The sequence below is a fragment of the Myotis brandtii genome, unplaced genomic scaffold (genome assembly GCF_000412655.1).
Source record: "Myotis brandtii unplaced genomic scaffold, ASM41265v1 scaffold182, whole genome shotgun sequence".
Lineage (NCBI taxonomy): Eukaryota > Metazoa > Chordata > Mammalia > Chiroptera > Vespertilionidae > Myotis > Myotis brandtii.
Window position 1 is genome coordinate 3,947,268 of NW_005356751.1, and position 22,754 is coordinate 3,970,021.

General features: G+C 41.8%; 1 protein-coding gene across 1 annotated transcript in view; it reads left to right on the forward strand.

Annotated features, from left to right (window-relative positions):
• SHC4 (SHC (Src homology 2 domain containing) family, member 4) overlaps positions 1-22,754 on the forward strand; it is a 115,560-nt gene that overhangs the window by 67,835 nt on the left and 24,971 nt on the right. Inside the window, exons 5-7 of the mRNA XM_005863973.2 lie at positions 3,943-3,996; positions 8,674-8,725; positions 22,435-22,558. Coding sequence (XP_005864035.1) covers positions 3,943-3,996; positions 8,674-8,725; positions 22,435-22,558 — 230 coding nt within the window. The remainder of the gene's footprint in view (positions 1-3,942; positions 3,997-8,673; positions 8,726-22,434; positions 22,559-22,754) is intronic.

Consider the following 22,754-nt stretch of genomic DNA (forward strand, 5'->3'; position numbering starts at 1 on the left):
CGCCTGCTGTTTCACGGGGAGGTGGCTGCGTGGCTTGGAGGTCTATGTTTCGTTCGATCAAATGAATGTTTAGAAAGACTGTGCTTGCAAGAGCGTTACTTTGTGTCACCTAACAGTGTTGCTGCTTATGATGCTACAAACTGGGAAAGACGCGCCTCTGTAGCCACGCATCCTCCTCCTCCTTCCCGCTCCCTTCCCTCCTCCTCGGGCTCCTCCTCCTGCCTCCACCCCAGGCCATCGCGCCTGCTCCGGGGTTTCAACTACCTTTTGTCTGCGCAAATGACTTCTGAATCCACGCCTGCAAACCACACAGTGTTCTCAACCACAAAGCAACATGCTAAGAATGGGTCCTTTTTTTTTTCTTTCGATGTTCCTCATTAGGAAAAGTTAAATTCACAAATAAGCATATTTTCCGTGCTCTTTTAAAGAAGTTCTAGTGAGGATATACTCGGTCCTATTTCTTTTTGCAAGAGGTAACTTCCCATTATTATCAATCTGATGTGTATGCTTTAAATTCTTTTTCTTTACATTTACATGGATCTTAGGACCTCGTGGGGAAAATCTTACTTTTTTAAATGTCTCACATAACTGTCTTCAATTTACAACCCAAACCCCTCAGCAATGTCTTAAAGATTTAGCTTAATAGCATTTCCTTTGTATAACTATACTATGGTTGACCTAGCTATGCAAAAATAATTTCCAATTTTTTTGTTATAAACTGGCTAAATGAACGTACACATATGCCAGTTTCTCTAGAATAAATACAGTATTTGGAAGTGGAAAGGTGGAATCATAGGGTATGCGTACTTTAGTTTTAATAAATTCTGTCAAATTGCTTTCCAAAGTTGCTACACAAATTAAGTTCTAGCCAGCAGTGTTTGAGAATATCCACACCCTTGCCACACGTGATTTTGTTGAACTTGGACAGTTTTATCAATTTAATGTCTTTTGTTTTATTTTGAATAGTCTTGATTTCTTAGACATCTATTATTTTTTCAATATGTTTATTGAATATTTGTATTACTTCTGAAAATTAACTGGCCTTACTTTGGGTTTATTTCTTTTTCTTATTGATACATAAGAACTCCTTATAAACTCTGACTATATGAATACTTTTGTTTTACATGTTGTAGATATATTCTCTCTTCCTGTTGTTTGTCCTGTTTCAGGGGTCTCTTCTAATACAAAGTTTTAAAATGAGTTTTTATGTAATCTAATTTGAGGGGATTTTTGGTTTGTCTTCTGTCTATTAAAATGGGGTTTTCCTATCTCAAAGATCACAAGCATAATCTTTTATCTGCCTTCTGATGTAGTTGTAGATTTTTTAATGAATCAAACATTTATTTATATAGATAGTACGACAACAGGACTTATTTATATATTTTTCCATATAAGCCAGCCAATGCACTAATTTAATCACTTATTCTTTTGTCTGTTAAATGCCACATTTATCATAGACTAAAAGTCCATGAATATGTGTCTGTTTTTAGACTTTGTATTCTAATGAAATCCGTAGTTTTATATAATATGCCTTGCTTATAAGGAAAATCTAGTCTCTTTGTTCTTTTTTAAAAAACACATTTCCATTGATTTCAGAGAGGAAGGGAAAGATAGAAACATCAGTGATGAGAGAGAATCATTGATCAGCTGCCTCCTGCACGCCCCTCTATTGGGGATCGAGCCCACAGCTTTGGTATGTGGCATGTGCCCTGTGCCTTGATTGGGAAAACCATGACCTCCTGGTTCATTGGTCGATGCTCAACCTCGGAGCCACACCGGCCAGGCTAGTCTCTTTGTTCTTTAAAAATTTTCTTTAGCTTTTTTTGCATATTCTTCCATGTGAATTTTAGAAGCAGCATGAAAAGTTCCCTGAATGACATTGGTGGAATTTTTAGTGGAATTGCATGGAAATTACAGATTAATTTGGGGGAGAATTGGCATCTTTACAATATTATCTTCTAATCCATAAAGGTGATATGTATCTTTTTTACTTTTTACTTACTCAGGTAGTATTTATACCTTCCAAAGAAGTTTTTTTTTTTTAAAAAAAAAAACTTTACACAGTTCTTTTTAGATTTATCTATAGTTACTTTTGTAAATGTACCTCCTCTACCCCCAAATACAGTGTCTAATTGGCTATTGCTGATATAAAGGAATGACACTGATCTTTGTATGTTGATTTTGTTTTTAGTAATCATTTTAACTGAAATGTAAATATCTATAATAATAAAAGTGTAATATGCTAATTAGACTGGACAGCCGAATGACCTTCCTGACGACCTTCCGAACAAAGCCTGCGCTGTGAGGGCCGAGCCCCTTGCATAATTTCGTGCATCGGGCCTCTAGTACAAAACATAAATATAGAAAAGTTGCACACATAATAATGATTTTCACAAAATGAACATACTTTGTATAACTATTACCCAGATAAAGAAACACCAGATAATTCCAGAAAACCATTTTCTCTCTCTTCCTTTGCCCCAGAAGTAACCAATATCATGATTTCAAACAGGATAATTTTGGCCATTTTGAACTTTATATAAATGAAATCATTCAGCCTATATTTCTTTGTGTCTGCCTTCTTTTGCCCAAGAAACATGTTGTTGCTGCGTAGTAGTTCATTGCTTGAATATCACTACGTATAGTCATCATTGTGACTGGTTCCAGTTGTGGGCTATTATGAAAAGGACAGTGCTTATCTTCTTAGCATACTGTTTGGTGCACACATTCACACAATCCTGTTGTATATACATTTAGGAGTAGAATCACTTGGTCATTTTATATAAGCTATACTTGAGTATATTCTGTTAAACACTTTTGAAGACAGGACTAGTTAATAGGTGCACAGTTGATATTTTAATGAACCCTCAAAACAGTATGACAAATACATTTCTGCAAATAGGTCATTTCACCCTGGAGATTATGAACAAGTGATCCTAGAATCTCAAGTAAAGAGACAATCTTCTTAGTTAAATAATGCAGTTCACTTGAATAATCTTACTTCATATTGGAAATCTTAGTGTTAATTTCTTAGGATACTTTTGGTGGTGAATGACTGAAAATCCAATCCAAACCAATTTATATAAAAATAAATTAGAAAAAATGATAAAGGGGGACGGGAGTTGTATTGGTTGAAATGATGAAACAAATGTTACAACCAAAGTATGTATGTATGTATTTATTTATTTGTTTATTTTTATTGAATTTATTGGAGTGACATTGGTTAATACAGTTTTGTAGGTTTTAGGCATACAGTTCTATAATACATCATCTGTACATTGTACTGTGTTCACTACCCCAAGTCAAGTCTCCCTCCACCACCATTTATGCCCCCTTTACCCTATTTTACCTCCCCCCACCCCCTTTCCCTCTGGTAATCACCATACTGTTGTCTATGCGGTGTTTGTTTTGTTTTTTGCCTTAATCTCTTCACCTTTTTCACCCAGCCTCCCCACCCCCACCCCTCTGACAGCTGTCAGTCTGTACTTTTTTCTGTTTTCCAGTTGTCAGCTGATTTTCTCCAGAGGGAAAGCTTCATTTTTCCAGTAGGATTTTCCCACATGCCAGCAAAAGATGGCTCACAGAAGCTTTGGGCTGACATGGTCCTTAACGGCAGAGAGAGATGTATCCTTTCCTGTTGTCCATATCAGTTTCTCCCCAAAGACTTAGATTGGCTCTGCTACATCCAGATGTTTTCTGATTGGCTAGGCCTGGGTCATGTGTCCACCTGCAAGGAGAGAGGCAATGAGATAGGCATGTCGAAACCACCTGAAATCTCATGGTCTAAGTGAGATTATTATAAAATGTGGGTTAAGTGATTTCCACGGGGATGCTGTCCAGGCAAAAACAAAGCAAGTATATGTCCATTACTGTTAGGTTGTATGTAACTAGGACTAATTAATTTATAGCATCATACATGTTTAATTTGTTTATGTTTTCCAGATTATTGCAAATCATCATATGCAGTCTATTTCATTTGCCTCTGGAGGGGATCCTGTAAGTATGGATTCATTAAAGTCTTTTTTTGTAAGAGTTATAAGAACTTCCATGTAAAGCATGTTAGCCACTACATGTCCTCTCCAAATATCTTATTAGAATTTGTGAATAGCTACATGTAACAGGTAATTAAAAAGTTGGGTTTGACAAAATATATCCTACCACGGATTTTTAAAATAGTTGGATTAGTAGGCGAGTGAATAGCCAGGGAGTTATCATCTGAGGAGCTTCTTGCAGGTAACATCAAAGTCATGAAAAACAAAAGTGTCATACATGTGTTGCCCCTCCTTCCTCAGAATTCTTCTCCACATAGAGTTCCAGGCAAATGCTACTCATCCGTTGGATTTGGCCTATGAGGGGAAGCCTATCTGCCATCCATGGCAACTAAGTGCAATCTAGAATGAGCAGCCAGGTTCGCAGAAGCTTATGGAGGTAACGCTCAGGTGGGGAGAGAGAACTGCCGTTTCTCGATACCAGGAGGCCACATGTTGCTCATTTCCTGTGAAGGGCACAGGTGCTCTCTGCAAGCCTACGGTGTAGCGGGGAGAGTCATTCCCTGATTTGGTGCTGCGCCATTTCTGGACTACGGCAGAAGGGGAAGGGCATTAAAGCTAAGAAGCCTGTGGCTGAACAGAAAACAAATCTGTTCAACTGAGAGAGTAGAAGGAGGACTTTGCTTCTCTTGGCATCGTGACGTTTTTCTACCTGCACACATGTAGAATGCTCGAGGAGGGCAGAGTCTGACTTTCATGATGACTGACCATCAGGCATGTCAGGAAAGCATGGGGACCATATGAAGACCTGGTCCTTAACCGACAATACGTTATCTTCTTCTCTGCATTCATTATTAAAGAGCATAGCCTTCAGAAATGAGGCAATACATCCACTTGAACAGATGATTTTTTCCCTCTCCACCACATTTAGTTTCTCTCTTCAATTGAGGAATAAAATTTAGGGTCATATAAATGACCCTAGGACACATAACCCAGAAACCCAAGAGAGGTATCGAATGGTAGTAAACACTGAATCTGGTAGCTGTTGTCACTGCAGAGTTTTGATTGATTTTAATGTTGAGGTCGAATATTTAAAGGAAAAATAAGTCTCTCCTGAAAGGAAATGAAGTTTTGAAGGTTCTGTGTAGAATCATGGCTTCCTGTACTGACATCTAATGTATTTAAGCAAGTTCCTCCTCTTGAGTGTTGGCATAACATTTTATGTGTAAAATACATAGTTAAATGCTATTTAAATCAGCCCATTCTTTAAAACATCTCAATAACTACTTGTTTCCCCATTGGGTACCAGTGACTCAAAGTAACCATGTGAAATGTAGACAATTTGCCTTCAGAGTGTCCTTGAAGCATATGGAAGAAAAGCAACCTTTACAGCAGTGGTTCTCAACCTTGGCTGCACATGAGAATCACCTGGGAATCTTTTTTAAAATCCTGATTTCTGGGCTTCATCCTCCGGAAATTCTGTTCCTTTGTTACTAATGTTGTGGCCCCACCCCATAACAAAGAAACAGAATTTCCGGAGGATGAGGCCCAGAAATCAGGATTTTAAAAAGATTCCCAGGTGACTAATGTGCAGCCAAGGTTGAGAACCACTGCTTTACAGGATTTTAAATCACTGCTTCTTTTCTTTCACTAAAGAAATACTTAATTTCCCCATTAGGCTTCACTACTTCCTCACCTTTTAGCTTTGGGTGTAGTTATTTTCAAATGAATATTTTAGTTCCGTGGTGCCACCATTTAAAAATAAACCGAATGATAAGAGTTCCACCTTTTCCCCAAGAGATTTCACAAAGGGCTCACAGCAGATTCACTAGCAAGCAGGGGACATGCAGGGTGCCTGCCACCTACCAGCTGCAGTGTGACCCCCAATCCTGAATCTGAAGCCCCATCTATCCAGCCTTATCGTCTGGCCTCCCAGCGACACGAAGGGACACGTTTGGTACTGAATCCAGCCTGGAAAAGCCAGCCCCGTCTCTTCTCTCTCACACCCATTCTAGTTTGATCATCCATGAAATACGTTCCTTAAGATACTTAAAGTAATGAGTTCTATAAGTGCCGTGTGAAAAACAATCGTTGCTGTTTGCCTTAAGTTTCCCCTTTTGAGTTTCAGGGGTTCCTGTCACTTTTAGGATTTCCCATAGGCATGCCCTGCGGGTGCTGATCGTAGTTCTCCAGGATCCCCATTACTTTTAGACCGTCCATGTGCCTATAGTTCTGTAGCTCTTTCAGCCCACCAAGGGGCGTTGCCCTACCAAAAACAAACAGCAAAGAACTTGTAGCCCCGGGGACAGCATTTACCTACTGAATGGCATGGGACTTCTGTGCTCCCTGCAGCTGGGGCCGCAGCCTGCTGGTTGGAAATTAAAACTGGAGCCTTCATAAACACCGGCACGAGAGGTGAGGTCTACCCTCAGTCAGGGGAGTAGAGGAGTAGAGGCTCTGGCGTCAAGTAGACTTGACCCATTTATCCTCTCTAAGCTGCATGGCCCTCACCCGTAAAATGGGGAGGATCATGTTATGGGTTCGATCAGTGAGATAGACCACTGACTCAGAATTTAAATTTAAGAGCCTTTATTAAGCTGGCCAGCTGACTACAGCATGTCCCTCCTCTCATAGGAGCCTCGTACTGCAGCAGCGACCAAGGGTACAGCAAAGCCTTTTATCTGCAACACTACAAAGTATTTAAAAAGAAAAAGAAAAAACAAACTGCAAAGCGGTTCATTAGCCGTTCCTGGTACTGGCAGGGTAAAAAGTTTACATAAAATTTACAAGCAGGGTCACACCTGGCTGGGTTTAATCATAACACATTGCTTTTCTAGTGAGATAATTAGCAATTTTTCTCTGCCATGGTCCCTGCCCCTCAGCCCACTCAGCAGTTCTTCTCTGCCAGGCCCCTGCCCCTAGCACAGATCACCCTTGCCCAGAAGGGTGAGAACTGACTGAAATGACGCATGTAAACTGATGGTGCTTGGCACAGAGTGATGGGAGAGAGCTATCACCAATATTGCTAACACACATCCATATTTGTTTAGGATACTCACTGAGATAATGTACAATTTCACAGCTGACTGGGCACAAGGGGTAGAAGTTAAGTCGCCATGGCCTAATGTCGTGCCCTTCTTTCTACCATATTTTCTCCAAAGTTTAACAAATACTGGGTGTTCTTCCTTCCTTCCTGACCTTTGCTCACCCTCACCTTTACTCTCTTCTCAAAAACGGCTTACTTGTCTTCCTTCTGTCAGCCCTGGAGACATTTCTCCGGGATGCTTCTGTAGCTACATACACTTTCTCCATTTCAAAAGTGCATTAACGAGTATGACCAGGTTCAATACATTTTCTCATAGTGCCCCCCGCTATTTGTGCTTTACTTTTAACATACTTTAAGTTCTCCTGGATGGTCACAGTTACTGAATCTTAGAACTCTAAGACTGTTGGACACTCTGTTGAAGATGAGGAAGGTCCCACGACCTCTACCCCATCATCCAATATGCCAGACACCATTGTCGGCACCACAGTGCCTCTTTAACTTTCAAAAGAGCAGCTGAGCCCCCAGCAAGTGTGGCCTTCCTTCTAAATTATATTAAAACAAAGCCTGGAGATATGAACTTCCATATTTACAAGACAGTTCAAACCTTTTATCTGTTTGCATAAGAGAACTTTACCTAGGAGTGTGTTGTTTTTTAAAATGACTCAAGAAACCTTATGCAGATCCTGAGATCCGCTTCCTGTATGATTCACGGCGGGTTATTAAATGATCGTCTTTGGTGGAATTACAGACACGGGCTTTTATTTCCTGCCAGTTGATTGCATCTTCCCTCCAGAGAGCCGTGCTTCTAATCTTCAAATGGCAGTGTGTATTTTTTCCCTGAGAACCGAGATAACAAAAAGCATCTTTAATTATTCAAATGTTATCATTCATCAGCTTACTGTTTTCAATAAAAATCAGAATTACCAAGTGGCTTTTTGTTTGTTAGTTTTTACAAAGCCAGCAACACACACACATCTACATCTCTCTCTCTCTCTCTCTCTCTCTCTCTCTCTCTCTCTCTCTCTCTTTAACTCCTTAGGTTTTAATGGGTTCTCTTTTTTAATAAATGACTTTTCCTTCCCCTATCTTGATCAAATAAATGCTTGTATTTCTGCTTTATTGTTCCTTAAGTTAATGTGCACTGCACGCAAGCAAGCTAACAATCACAAAATGCAAGGTGTTTTTTTAATGGAATTATTTTCTGATGCTCATGGTGTCTGTTTGGACAACTGGGACATCATGATGCCACCCACATCCAAGTTTATGACACCTTTGTGATTGGGTAACCCCTGGTATTGACTCAACACAGGATAGAGTCTCAGCCCCTAATCATTTTTTAAGAATATATGCCCTAGCATATTACCTACCTGTATTCTCTTTTATTCTTGGTGACATGGTCTGCCTCTAAATTTTCAATCTTCAGATTCTCTCCACAAGGGACAGAGAAAGTGGACCCCACAAAGTCTAAATCATATAAGTATATATTTATGTTCCCTCCTAAGATGCTTTCCTTTTTTCTTTAACAAAGAAACCTTAATATTTAAGTCCTTGACTTAGTATCATGTCCTAAATGTACTCTTATCTTTCAACAGTACAATCCGTTTGTTTTAAATGCAATCATTTTCCCTTTTTTTATAGGATACTACAGACTATGTTGCCTACGTAGCTAAAGATCCAGTTAATCAACGAGGTATGGAAAGCAACTTCTGGATTTTCTTAAGAGCTGCTGTATACCAACTTTAAAGAGCGATAAACCTCTATTTTCAATATACAGAGTGATGAGGATCACTAGAGTGCTGTACTGGGTTCTGGAAATACTATGTAAATTTGAGTTGGAAATAAATAGTAGAGCAAAGTAAAAAAATATATATATATATAGGTCATTTGAGAGACCCATAAATGAAAAGTCTTATCTATTTTTTTAATCAAAAGAAAAGCTGTTTTGACTATGATAGAAAGAGCCGGACATCTTCAGTGGACAAATGAATTACAGATAATTAGCCTCAGTGTAGCTGTGTGCATGTGTGTGTGATGAACCTATGCACTTGCTGTTCAAGAGCCTGGCATGTCACTTTGAGTGCCTGGCTTCTCCTCTTTTGGATCTTAGTTTAAATGTCTCTCCTTCAGAGGGACATTCAGCCTATCCCACTCTGCCGCACTTTATTTCTCTTTTTATTAACACTTCTCCCACATTTTTATTCCTTTATTTTCTCACTTATTGATGTGTTTTATGTCTGTGTCTCCTACTAAAGGCTCCATGAGGGCAAGAACTATTTTTTCCCCTAAGCATTCATCGCAATGCTTAGCACATAGGTGGTACCCAATAACTATTTTGTTGAATGGCTGAGTGAATGGAAGAATGAGTTGATTGGATGTCTTGTCTCAGAATTTAGCAAGGGATCCAAGAAACTCATATCCTGGCAGCACCTTGGGTCAAGGGCCTGATGTTCCTTAGGTCATTGGACTTCTCTAGACAGAATGGTTCGTACAGCTTCTCATCCCTAACTCTGGATCATTCAGACTCCACATAGAGATGGATGTGAGGACGCTTCTCCTCCTTAACCAGAACCCATTAGTTGGGCAGCATCCTCTGCCATCCCAGCACTAAGTTTGCCCCAAGATGTTTATTAAATACATATGGAGTGGAATTTGGAAATTCAAAGAGCTGTGAGACTCAGAGGTGGAAATCTATATGGCATGCTGGGGAGCAAGTGAATAGGAGACAGTAGAATGTAGATTGTAAGTGAAGAAACATGTCTAAAAGGCATCGAGAGGGCACATAGAAGAGAGCTAATAAGCAGGACTTAATCCTGCGGGCACACGGGTGGAGAAGGCTGTTGACAAAGCAGTTTCAGGAAGATTGGGCAGCAGGATGCAGTAGGTGGAGTCAGAGTGAAACCTCCAGACAGGGGGATCCTACAGCAGGAAGCTGTTGTGATGGTCAGAAATGATAGTGTGGGGACCAGCTGCTGGCACCGAACCTGGCACCCGGAGGATGCTCAGTAAGTGCTTGCCAGAAGAACAAGGCCCGGATAAGATGGAGAGGAAGGAACAGGTGGTGAGTACTATGCAGCACTTCATTGAAATGGGCTCACTCTGAATGATATAATGAAGAACAGATAAGTGGGCAGGAGAGACAGGAACCAGCGAAGGGAGACGGGGGTGTAGGAAGGGAGCACAACAAAGGATACCAGAAAAGAGCAACCTCTTTGAACTAAGCCTGGACTTCCCAGCGAAGAACGGCCTCCTATTTTTAGGAAGGCCTCTGAACAACAAGGCCTTTGATCTTCAGCTAAAAAGGACAGGGTGAAAGGAAGAACAAATCAGGAAATCTAGATGTTGAGTAACTTTGCCATCCGGCACCGAATATCTCTGGGCAGGTCATTTCTCCTCAGTAAATGGTGGTGAGAAATGCAGGGATTAATGCCGGTTGCTGAGGGCAATGGCTAAAGAGGACCTGCCTGCTTGCGGATATCCCCTTTGCTTAAATGAGACAAGAGAGGCAGAGACGATGGCGATATGGCTCATTCCTGTGGAGAGATCCTGCTTTGGTGTTTGAGTAACTCATCAGAGCCCAGCTGCTTAAATGGGACCCACAGGGACCCTGGCTGGGGATTCTGAAAAGGCATATGTGGGAACTGTTAACTGAGTTCATGGCTGGGGTTTGAGAGACAGTCCAAATAGGGTTCAGTTTTTTATTTCTTTAGCTTCAGACTGTATAGAAAATAAAGATGCTGGAGCCAGACAGGCTGGGTGGGAATCCTAGTTCTTCCATCGTCTCACCATAGGACCTTAGTCAAGTGGTTTCGCATCCTTGAACCTCAGTTCCTTTAAGTGGGAATAGCACATCTACTTGCTGGTGGTGTTGGGAGGAGTGACTGAGATACCACACAGATAGCATCCTTTTCTTTCCGTCCTCACTTTATCATTCCTGTTTAGGGAAACGGGTCTATCTAGTAGATAAATGACTAAAAAACATAGGGTAATTTTCTTGGATTGAAAGTTAGTACCTCTCCATCACCTAATGCTCCTTTTCCTATCCCTTTGCCCCTTCTCTTATCTTGGTTATAGAACCTCTGTGAGTAGCCATTCTGTTCTCTACATACTCCTGCTCGCATACCCCTGCAGGTTAAATCCTGTCCCCTCACCTGAGCCTCTGGGCTTGACTTTCTGCCCAGAGATACTGACAGTTACTGATTACATACAAATACACAAGAAGCTGAGCTAATCACTGTGCAAGAAAGACAATTCCTGGCCACCAGGGGCTCAGCATTTAGTGGGAGAGAGAAACATAACCTGTAGGATGTGCACAGAGAATGGGATCGGGGCGAGCCTAAAGGACAGTGCCTGGAACATAGAGGTGCTGTCAGAATTTGTGGGAGAAATGAATAAAACACAGGCCACAGAGCCGGGTAGCGAGAACTTGGGATTATGTGTTTGGATGGTTTGTGTGTGTGCGTGTGCGTGTGCGTGTGCGTGTGTGTGTGTGTGTGTGTGTGTGTGTGTGTGTCAAGGTGGGGTTGCAGAGAAAAGGTAGAAGGAGGGGAGCTGTGGCTTAGCAGATAGGCCAGAAACAGATTGTGGAGGGGTTTGAATGCTGGGTCATTCAGAACATTGCAGATTCCGAACTTTATAAAAATTACTCTGGCTTTTGTCATCCTATTGCAATGGTAAAATGATAATTTTTCTGGCGTTTATATCTGTAACAGTGATCTTGGGCAGAAAAGCAGTCTGGAACCATAGAGTCCAGTTCAGAGGCCATCTCACTAGTTCTAAACTGCCCTGGGGAGGAAGGGCCTGTTTGGGCAAATTGGTAAACTAATACTGTAGTACTTGGGAACTGTTCAGATATGAGGGCCAATGAAGAAATAGCAATCAGGCTGCCCAGCATGGCTCAGTGGTTGAGCCTCGACCTATGAACCAGGAGGTTGCAGTTCGATTCCCGGTCAGGGCACATGCCCGGGTTGTGGGTTCAATCCCCAGGGTGGGGCGTGCAAGAGGCAGCTAATCAATGATTCTCTCTCATCATTGATGTTTCTATCTCCCTCTCCCTTCCTCTCTGAAATCAATAAAAACATATGTGTGTGTATATATACACTAGTATATATATAAAAGAAATAGAAATCAGATAGCCCTGAGGATTTAATGAGCTACTGTATGCAGTGCAAGTATCTCAGTGCCAGGCTTATAGTAAGTATTAAATGAATGTTAGTTATTATTACTATCCTGTGTGGTTTGGAGTGGCATTGCCACTAAAGAAACAGGGATTTTTACAAATAGAAAAAAGACAAAAACTCAGTGAAAATAGGGCTCCCAAAAAGGGGGGAAAAACCTACCATTTCTTGCATGCTCTCATATGCCAGGAGCATTTTGTCTGCACTGTCTCATTTCCTCCTCACAGCAACCCTGGAGGGTAGATATTACAATTATGCCTTTTTACAAATGCAAATACTGGAGCTGAGAAAAATGAGACAGCTTTCCTAAGCTCACCAGCCAATAAGCACCGACCGACTCCAGATCCTGAGCACAGCTTTATACAAGGACATTGCATGGGTCCAAGAAACATTTAAAAATTTAAAAAATTTTAGCCTCGTTAGCAAGCAAAGGCACACAAATTATAATTTGATATCATATTTCATCTTCAAATTTCAAACATCGCTAAAAGGTACTCCTGAACACTTCTAGCAGGAGTGTGGGTCCATATGTTTTGCAGAGCAATTTGACAATTTGCATCAAAACTTTAAAAAAATAATTTTGAACCATCAGTTTCACTTCTAAGGGAAGAATGAAGGCATGCACAAAGATTAAGCAGTAAAGATCATTGGCATATATTATTTATGTAATGGGAGAAATTCAATATTAATGAATAGCAAATTATTTAAATGAATTTATAGACTGTCCTACTGTACCGCAATTAAAGCTAGTGTTATATAAGAATAAATAATGACATGGGGAAATATTCACAATATTATTAAGTGCACAAAGCAGATTATGAGACAATGTGTATAATATGAGCCCCGGTAAATTTTTGGAAGTAAATACACATAGAAAAGAGATTGGAAAGGCACACGCCAAAATATTAGTTGTAGTTATCTCTGAATAGTAAGACTTTATATGTAATTTTAATTTATTCTTGGTGTCTTTTTATCTAAAACAACTATAATGAATATTTGTTACATTTATAAAAGGTAAAGTGTTTTGAATTCTTTTTTTTAATTAAATCTTTATTGTTCAGATTACATTTGTTCCTCTTTTTTTCCCCCCCCATAACTCCCCTCCTCCCAGTTCCCGCCCCACCCTCCGCCCTCACTCCCCACCCACTGTCCTCATCCATAGGTGCACGATTTTTGTCCAGTTTCTTCCCGCATCTCCCATTCCCCTTTCCCCCCCAAGAATAGTCAGTCCATTCCCTTTCTATGTCCCTGATTCATTATAATCACCAGTTCATTCTGTACATCAGATTATTTATTCACTTGGTTCTTAGATTCACTTGTTGATAGATGCATGTTTGTTGTTCACAATTTGTATCTTTACCTTTTTCTTCTTCCTCTTCTTAAAGGATACCTTTCAGCATTTCGTATAATACTGGTTTAGTGGTGATGAACTCCTTTAGCTTTTCCTTATCTGTGAAGCTCTTTATCTGACCTTCAATTCTGAATGATAGCTTTGCTGGATAAAGTAATCTTGGTTGTAGGTTCTTGGTATTCATCACTTTGAATATTTCTTGCCATTCCCTTCTGGCCTGCAAAGTTTCTGTTGAGAAATCAGCTGACAGTCGTATGGGTATTCCCTTGTAGGTAATTGAGTCTCTTTCTCTTGCTGCTTTTAAGATTCTCTCTTTGTCTTTTGCTCTTGGCATTTTAATTATGATGTGTCTTGGTGTGGTCCTCTTTGGATTCCTTTTGTTTGGGGTTCTCTGCGCTTCTTGGACCTGTAAGTCCATTTCTTTCACCAGGTGGGGGAAGTTTTCTGCCATTATTTCTTCAAATAGGTTTTCAATATCTTGCTGTCTCTCATCTTCTGGCACCCCTATTATTCTGATGTTGGTACGCTTGAAGCTGTCCCAGAGGCTCCTTACACTATCTTCGTATTTTCGGATTCTTTTTTCATTTTGCTTTTCCGGTTGGGTGTTTTTTGCTTCTTCGCATTTCAAATCTTTGACTTGATTCTTGCGCTCCTCTGGTCTGCTATTGGGTGTCTGTATAATATTCTTTATTTCAGTCCGTGTATGCTTAATTTCTAGTTGGTTCTTTATCATAGCATCGAGGGTCTCATTAGTTTTCGTGACTCTCTCCTCAAGTTTATTGACAGCTTCTAGCACATTTTTGCAAGCCCTCAAAATTGCGATTTTTAGCTCTATATCCTCCATTTCTGTCATGTTTTTTTGTCTCCGCATTTTTTATGCTTTCTTGGTGCACCCCCTAGTGGTCTTTGTGCGCAGTCTTGTTCTAGTTGAGCCTTGATTGTTGTAGTTAATACTAGAGGGATTTGACCACCAGGCCGACTGGCTGTGTGAATCAGCTGTGTCTGCCGCGGAAAACTTCTGTCCTCTGGGGAGGTGCTAATCTAGCCTTTGCCTGAGGCTATCCGGCAAATGGCTCTGCGCAGGGCTTGGGCGGGGCGGGCTCAACAGGGCGGGCGGAGGGAGCCGTTATGGTGCCCTCAGTCCTGTTCCCAGAGGCTCTGCTTCTCAGAACCCCCGGAACCGCTGCAAACCTCGGAGGGAAAGCTGCCTTCCAACTGATGCCAGACACTCCCGCTTCTCCCGTTTGGGTCCGAGTCCCCAGCGATTCGCCCGTATCTGGAGCTCAGAGTCTGAGACTCCCCCCTGACCGAAAACGACAACCGCGCTCTCAGCCACCAGCCCGCTTTGCGCGCGCACCTCCGCACCTGAGTTTTTTCCACACTGCGCCTCCTCTGAGCCTCGGTGTGCTGTTATTTTTCCTTCTAGTTGAAGAGTCTCTCCTCAGCCAGCCTTCCTGTGGTTCTGGGTGATGTCCGTTCCGTCTTTTAGTTGTATTTTTGAAGTGGTTGTTTGCGGCAGCAGTCTCTGGTGTTTACCTATGCCGCCATCTTGGTCGACCAGTGTTTTGAATTCTTAAATAAATACAAAAATAATGGAAACAGAAAGACAATGTTAAGAAATTACCCAGTGGGTTTGATTCATCCAGGGGGAAATGTTTAGCAGACAGGAGAATCCTGGGGGTGAGAGGGTGATAGTGGTGGGTAGAAGCAGGCAGATAGAGAGAGACAAAGAGAGACAGAGACAGAGAGAGAGAGAGAACACCATAGAGAGAATATGAATTATGCCTTCTGTAGGAGCTTGGAAAAACTACAACTTCTTTGCTCTAAGGATGAATGAGGTCACCAAAGGAAGAACCAGGAAGAAGAGGCACAGGGTGTTAGGGAGCGGGAGAAGGCAGAGGGACAGTGGAGAGTCAGCAACAAAGGAGGAGGAAGAACAAGGTTCTCTGGGAGAGGACACATTCTGGAATGTCTCATACTGAAAAGGAGTTTAAAGTGGATGAAGGTGGAAAATGCCATCAGGCCAGCATTAACAGGCCATGGTCACCTGGGAAGCATGATGTCAGTGGACTGGTAGCTGCAGGAGCCGGGCCTCAGGGATGAGCACGTGGCTGATAGGAAGTGGAGCCGGGCAGAGGAGACTGGCTTCATGCTCATAATCTGGAATGTCCCCACTGGCTCCTGCTTGCGTGGTTCACTTTTAGCATTAGTGCATGCAAGTCGGGGCAGTTGCCACTTTTTTTCCGTCTTGGCTAGGACCCTTCGGTGAGCTCCTCATTTTATAAAAGGCCTTTTCTGTAGAAAAGGTAAGTTCCAGTAAGAATGTTTTGAGTTTACTTAGTGACTAATACAGCCTGCCCCTGTAATTGCCTCAAATGAGGAAGTCTCTTCCCCTCTTATTCAGGAGAGTTAAAATTTCTCTGGATCTAGTCTGTGAAGAGGCCTCAGTTTACCTGGAGTACCTGCCCATATAGTAAGGCCATGGTTCTGAGTCTCTGAAGAAAGTTAAAAAAGAAAGAAAGATAGTAAAACCAATTTAACTTAACCCATTTATTTAGGTTTATGTTTATAGTTACAGAAATACATGCACTACTGCCCTGCTTACATTAGTTGAGTATGGACTGACTGACTGGCTTGCTTCTGCAGGCTGGTTTCTTCCGTAGAGATGGTGGACCCCATGCTTCGACCCCACAGCACCATCTGGTGGTTAATCTGAGAAGCTGCACTTTTCAATTTCTTGTTTTCTAGTAACAACAAAAAACCCCAGAAACAACCCAAAAAACCTTGTGTATTAAAAACAAATATAAATCAGGAAAGAATAACCTGCTATCCTCGAAGAATAGCATCAGCCTTTTGTTCATGACTATCTCATTAGGAAACCCAGAGTAAAAGACAAAAGAAAATGAACCTAAGATTCTTTTAAATTTTACTTAATATAGTACCTGATACCCCAGCGTCTATCTGGCTGCCGGTGGAGTGAAAAGAACCCAGGTTTGCATCTGATTCCGGTCAAGGAGATCAAAGCTCAGGCCTCCAGGCAAAGTTATCAGATCACTGGAAAATTCTTTTCTGGGAATTGGGACTTTGTATAGGCTTGTCTTTCTTCCTTCCATTAGCTAAAGACTGGGCAATTCTTGGCCAAACTGGCCGCTTATCTGAGCTTTTGGAGGCCTGTCTCACCCTGGAAAGTGGGCATATTTTTTGTTTGTTTGTTTGTTTTTTAAATATTTTTAAAAAAATATATTTTATTGATTTTTTACAGAGAGGAAGGGAGAGGGATAGAGAGTTAGAAACATCAATCAGCTGCCTCCTGCTCACCCCCTAATGGGGATGTGCCCGCAACCAAGGTACATGCCCTTGACTGGAATCGAACCTGGGACCTTTCAGTCTGCAGGCCGACGCTCTATCCACTGAGCCAAACCGGGTAGGGCAAGTGGGCATATTTGTATGTGATTTAAAGCCCATCCCTATTCTGGCCCATGACCAGCTTAAAAAAGAGCCAAGACCATATCCACAGAGCAGCATGTCCTGTCAGCAGTAGCGTCACCAAGACGTGTGTGTTCCCTGAAGCGCCGAGGCGGCACCGGACTTCTGCACGGGCCAGCCTTTGGTCCAGTGCTGTTTCTCTCATGGAGACAGGCACCACTGCTTTTCTTTCCCTCTGTTTAACCTTCTCAAAAAAGTAATATGGCCGCAGCAAGGTTATCCAAAGTGAAGCAGACACTTAGGTTGGTAGCCTCTGCCTGGGAACAGGACCAAACCCTCAACGTATCAGAACGAGAAAAGTTGAGAGATATGAAACATATTATCGGTATAAGAGAAGTGGTGGAGGACGTGGTGGGATTGGTTGATGCATTCATTCCTGAGTGCCCCACGTGCCTTGCCCTGCTCCGTCTGCAGAGGGTATAAGGGACTGCGACCCAGGAAGGGTGCAATTCCTATAAAGCAGCAGGGACTTCAGAGATCCCCCAGTGCCCTGCCGCGCAGGTGAGGGCCTTGCTGTAGAGCAGCTTGTTTGGGGTCACACAGATTGTAGTGTAATCGGAACCTGAACTTGGATCTGAATCTTTTCGTAGAGTTCTTTTAACCATCCTTGTTCTCTCATCCTCTCATGGGAGGCACGCTTTAGTCACCCTCCTTTCCTTCCTCCCTCCCTCCCAACCTTCCCTTCCACATTCTCTAAAAATCAGTAGAAAAAATATCTTCCTTCCTTCCTTCCTTCCTTCCTTCTTCCCTTCCCCCTTTCATTAATTCATTCATTTATGTTTGAATTTTCTGCCTCTCTCATTATCTTCCCCATGTTTATCTCTAGATATCTGCTTGATTCTAAGAAATAATAAAATTACAAAAATTTTTGTCTCCATTTCCTATGATTTCTGGTCTTTTCTTCATGTTTAATTGGACAAAAAATATATGAGGTGAAAAAAAATTCAAATGAATTACCTTTTTTATTTTTTGATCACAATGTAACACACATTTTTTTGGCTCAGCTGGAGGCTACATCTTCAAGGGGACTTTGTAGGTTTGAGGCTGTGAGGCCTGACCAGGAAGGAGGAGAGCATTTCCCAAAGATCATGCAGTCACTTGTACCACTCAATGCTGGAAGGACCTACCCCACTATTGGGGCTCATTGTAGGTCTTATTTTAATAAAAGTGGAGATAATTTCTCACAGTAGAATTATTGATGTGATTCAGGGAAATCAGAATTTATTCCATCAAAACGCATTGGTCGCTATGTGAAGCTACTGTAGAGAAAAAGAAGGGGCCATAAAATGTCAGTCTAAAGATAGATCAAACGTTTTCCTTTGGTAGAAAGGATATAAATTTATAGATATTCTCAATTGTGTTTTCAAAATTGTAAATAGCTCCTAGTCTACTTCAGGATCCAGGTTGCTCTTTAAAGGGACAACTTTATAAGAAATGATCAATAACTCTTGGGGATTTGACACCTGAGCGTTGTTTGATTTTGTAATAGCACCCTGCCCCCCATCCCTTCCAAAAGTATTCAAAGACATAAATCCTTTAAATAAATGTCAAACTAATCTAAAATGACAATTATCTGACATTTCTCTTTTTAAAAAATATATTTTTATTGATTTCAGAGAGAAAGGGAGAGGGAGAGAGAGATAGAAACATCAATGATGAGAGAGAATCATTCATCGACTGCCTCCTGCATGCCCCCCACTGGGGATCAAGCCCGCAACCTGGGCATGTGCTCTTGACCAGAATCGAACCCGGGACCTTTTAGTCCTCAAGCCGATGCTCTATCCCAGTGATGGTGAACCTTTTGGGCTCAGTGTGTCAGCATTTTGAAAAACCCTAACTTAACTCTGGTGCCATGTCACATATAGAAATTTTTTGATATTTGCAACCATAGTAAAACAAAGACTTATATTTTTGATATTTATTTTATATATTTAAATGCCATTTAACAAAGAGAAATCAACCCAAAAAATGAGTTCGCGTGTCACCTCTGACACGCATGTCATAGGTTCGCCATCACTGCTCTATCCACTGAGCCAAAATGGCTAGGGCAACATCTGACATTTCTTGACATGATTATCAACACTTCGCTAAGAAACACCAGTGTAGTAGGTTCTACCATAACCTACTATTATAGACTCTGCAAGTTCAAACACAGGTGAATGCGTTGCCTCTTACTTTAAGTGAATTCAGCATTCATTCCAAGACATTGCAAAGCATAAAATCCGGCTTCCACGTCAACACAGTTAAGCCCTTCCATAAAGTCAGGCATCTCTCCTCTCCTCCCGTGTCCCCTTTAGTCATTCTCTCATTCTCCCAGGGTTGGTTTTAGGGTTCCCAGGACCCACGATGCTCCCCCAGTGTCTAACCCGATTCCCCATGCACTCAATCCTTTCCTGTTCTCAGAGAACAGCTGACAGTTTTTACAACATTCCTGTACCCATTTAACCATTATCAAGCTTTTCCTCAATTGTTCCGGCTATACTAACCAATATATATCTTAAAAAATTTCTCACGAGACATTGCCTCTATCTTAGAAAGAGTCATCCTTAGGACTCTTTCTTTTCTTTCTTTTTTTTTTAATTAAATCTTTATTGTTCAGGTTACATTTGTTCCTCTTTTTTTCCCCCCATAACTCCCCTCCTCCCAGTTCCCGCCCCACCCTCCGCCCTCACTCCCGACCCACTGTCCTCATCCATAGGTGCACGATTTTTGTCCAGTCTCTTCCCGCATCTCCCATTCCCCTTTCCCCGCCAAGAATAGTCAGTCCATTCCCTTTCTATGTCCCTGATTCATTATAATCACCAGTTCATTCTGTAAATCAGATTATTTATTCACTTGATTCTTAGATTCACTTGTTGATAGATGCATGTTTGTTGTTCACAATTTGTATCTTTACCTTTTTCTTCTTCCTCCTCTTAAAGGATACCTTTCAGCATTTCGTATAATACTGGTTTAGTGGTGATGAACTCCTTTAGCTTTTCCTTATCTGTGAAGCTCTTTATCTGACCTTCAATCCTGAATGATAGCTTTGCTGGATAAAGTATTCTTGGTTGTAGGTTCTTGGTATTCAGCACTTTGAATATTTCTTGCCTTTCCCTTCTGGCCTGCAAAGTTTCTGTTGAGAAATCAGCTGACAGTCGTATGGGTATTCCCTTGTAGGTAATTGAGTCTCTTTCTCTTGCTGCTTTTAAGATTCTCTCTTTGTCTTTTGCTCTTGGCATTTTAATTATGATATGTCTTGGTGTGGTCCTCTTTGGATTCCTTTTGTTTGGGGTTCTCTGCGCTTCTTGGACCTGTAAGTCCATTTCTTTCACCAGGTGGGGGAAGTTTTCTGCCATTATTTCTTCAAATAGGTTTTCAATATCTTGCTCTCTCTCATCTTCTGGCACCCCTATTATTCTGATGTTGGTACGCTTGAAGCTGTCCCAGAGGCTCCTTACACTATCTTCGCATTTTCGGATTCTTTTTCATTTTGCTTTTCCGGTTGGGTGTTTTTTGCTTCTTCGCATTTCAAATCTTTGGCTTGATTCTTGCGCTCCTCTGGTCTGCTATTGGGTGTAATATTCTTTATTTCCGACCGTGTATGCTTAATTTCTAGTTGTTTCTTTATCATAGCATCGAGGGTCTCATTAGTTTTTGTGAGGCTCTCCAAAAGTTTATTGCAAGCCCTCAAAATTGCGTTTTTTAGCTCTATATCCTCCATTTCTGTCATGTTTTTTTGTCTCCGAATTTTTTATGCTTTCTTGGTGCACCCCCTAGCGGTCTTTGTGTGCAGTCTTGTTCTCGTTGAGCCTTGATTGTTGTAGTTAATACTAGAGGGATTTGACCACCAGGCCGACTAGCTGTGTGAATCAGCTGTGTCTGCCTCGGAAAACTTCTGTCCTCTGGGGAGGTGCTAATCTAGCCTTTGCCTGAGGCGATCCGGCAAATGGCTCTGCGCAGGGTTTGGGCGGGGCGGGATCAACAGGGCGGGTGGAGGGAGCAGTTATGGCCGCTCTCAGTCCCGTTCCCAGAGGCTCTGCTTCTCAGAACCCCAGGAACCGCTGCAAACCTCGGAGCGAAAGCTACCTTCCAACTGATGCCTGACAATCCCGCTTCTCCCGTTTGAGTCCGAGTCCCCAGCGATTCGCCCAGATCTGGGGCTCAGAGTCTGAGACTCCCTTCTGATTGAAAACGACAACCGCGCCCTCAGCCACCAGCCCGCTTTGCGCGCGCACCTCCGCACCTGAGTATTTTCCACACTGCGCCTCCTCTGAGCCTCGGTGTGCTGTTATTTTTCCTTCTAGTTGAAGAGTCTCTCCTCAGCCAGCCTTCCTGTGGTTCTGGGTGATGTCCGTTCCGTCTTTTAGTTGTATTTTTGAAGTGGTTGTTTGCGGCAGCAGTCTCCGGTGTTTACCTATGCCGCCATCTTGGTCTCCTCTCTCCTTAGGACTCTTTCTAAGCCATTCTTATGAAACCTTAAATTCAATGAAACCTTCATATTGCAAGGCCTTAAGCATGATGCCGACCTCTCGCCACCGAGGCTGGGATGGTATTCTTGATGGAGGGGAGAGTGATTTCCAGCCCCTGAACATGGGCTCCTTTGTTAGTGGCATTCCGGCAGCGGCCCCCTTCACGACTGACTTCTCTAATTTGCTTGTGAAAACTAGCCTTTCTCAGGAACTGCTTCTCAGAGAAGGTGTCTACTGAAACTTGTAATATATTCTAATAATGCCGTCTTCACAAAATCTTCATTCTGATGTTTATTGGAGGAAGTTTTTCCGTAGGGTTCAGTGATGGGGATTCCGGACCATCACTGGCAGCAGCAGGGCAAAGGGTTGGCTAGAGGAGGGGGTATTCCTAAAGCCTTCGTCTTCATTAGTTGTTCATATCTCTTTTGGGGGAGAGGGGTGGGGAGGTTTGGAAAGTTACCTTTGGTCGATCTTCTGTGGCATCCCATGCCAGGACAAGGCTGAAAACCCCATCTTCCCTGCGGATTGCTGTCCGAAGCCTTTCCTGTATTGAATTCCAGAGCTAACACTGACCTTGAGTATTCGTCAAAATCGTCCTACTTTTATGAAAATGTGAGCCCAAAATACCTGCCTTGAGACCTAAATTTGTGTTTTGAGATATTTAGATATAGACTATGCAGTGTCAGACTTTTGTTCATGACTATCTCATTAGGAGAGGCTAGGTTGGGAACTGAAATTTACTCCAATTCCAAACCTCATGTTTCTGCTCTCGGATGCGTATGAAATATGAGGTCTTGTTATACCACTTCAGAGCTGAAGAGAGCTTGTACCTCCTCCTGTTTATTCAATTACCAGGCCATATTCTGGAAATATTTTGACTTTACATAATCTTCTCTTATTGAAAATTTGTCATAATTTTTTGTATATCCTTTTGCAGCCTGCCACATATTGGAATGCCGCAACGGAATGGCCCAAGATGTCATAACTACCATAGGGCAGGCTTTTGAGCTCCGGTTTAAACAATATTTGAAAAATCCTTCTTTGAGTACTTCCTGTGAAAGGTCAGCCAACAGTTCTATAATTATTTGACTTACTATATTTTGTTTCATTTTAAAATGAATAGGGCATTTTAAAATTGACTAATGGAATTAGTAAATTTTTTTTCTTACAAATGGGCACAGTGTCAGTACAAACTACTAGTAACATTTTCTGTTTTTCTTCCATTCATATTTGTCCAGATATTTCTCCTTGGTTTCT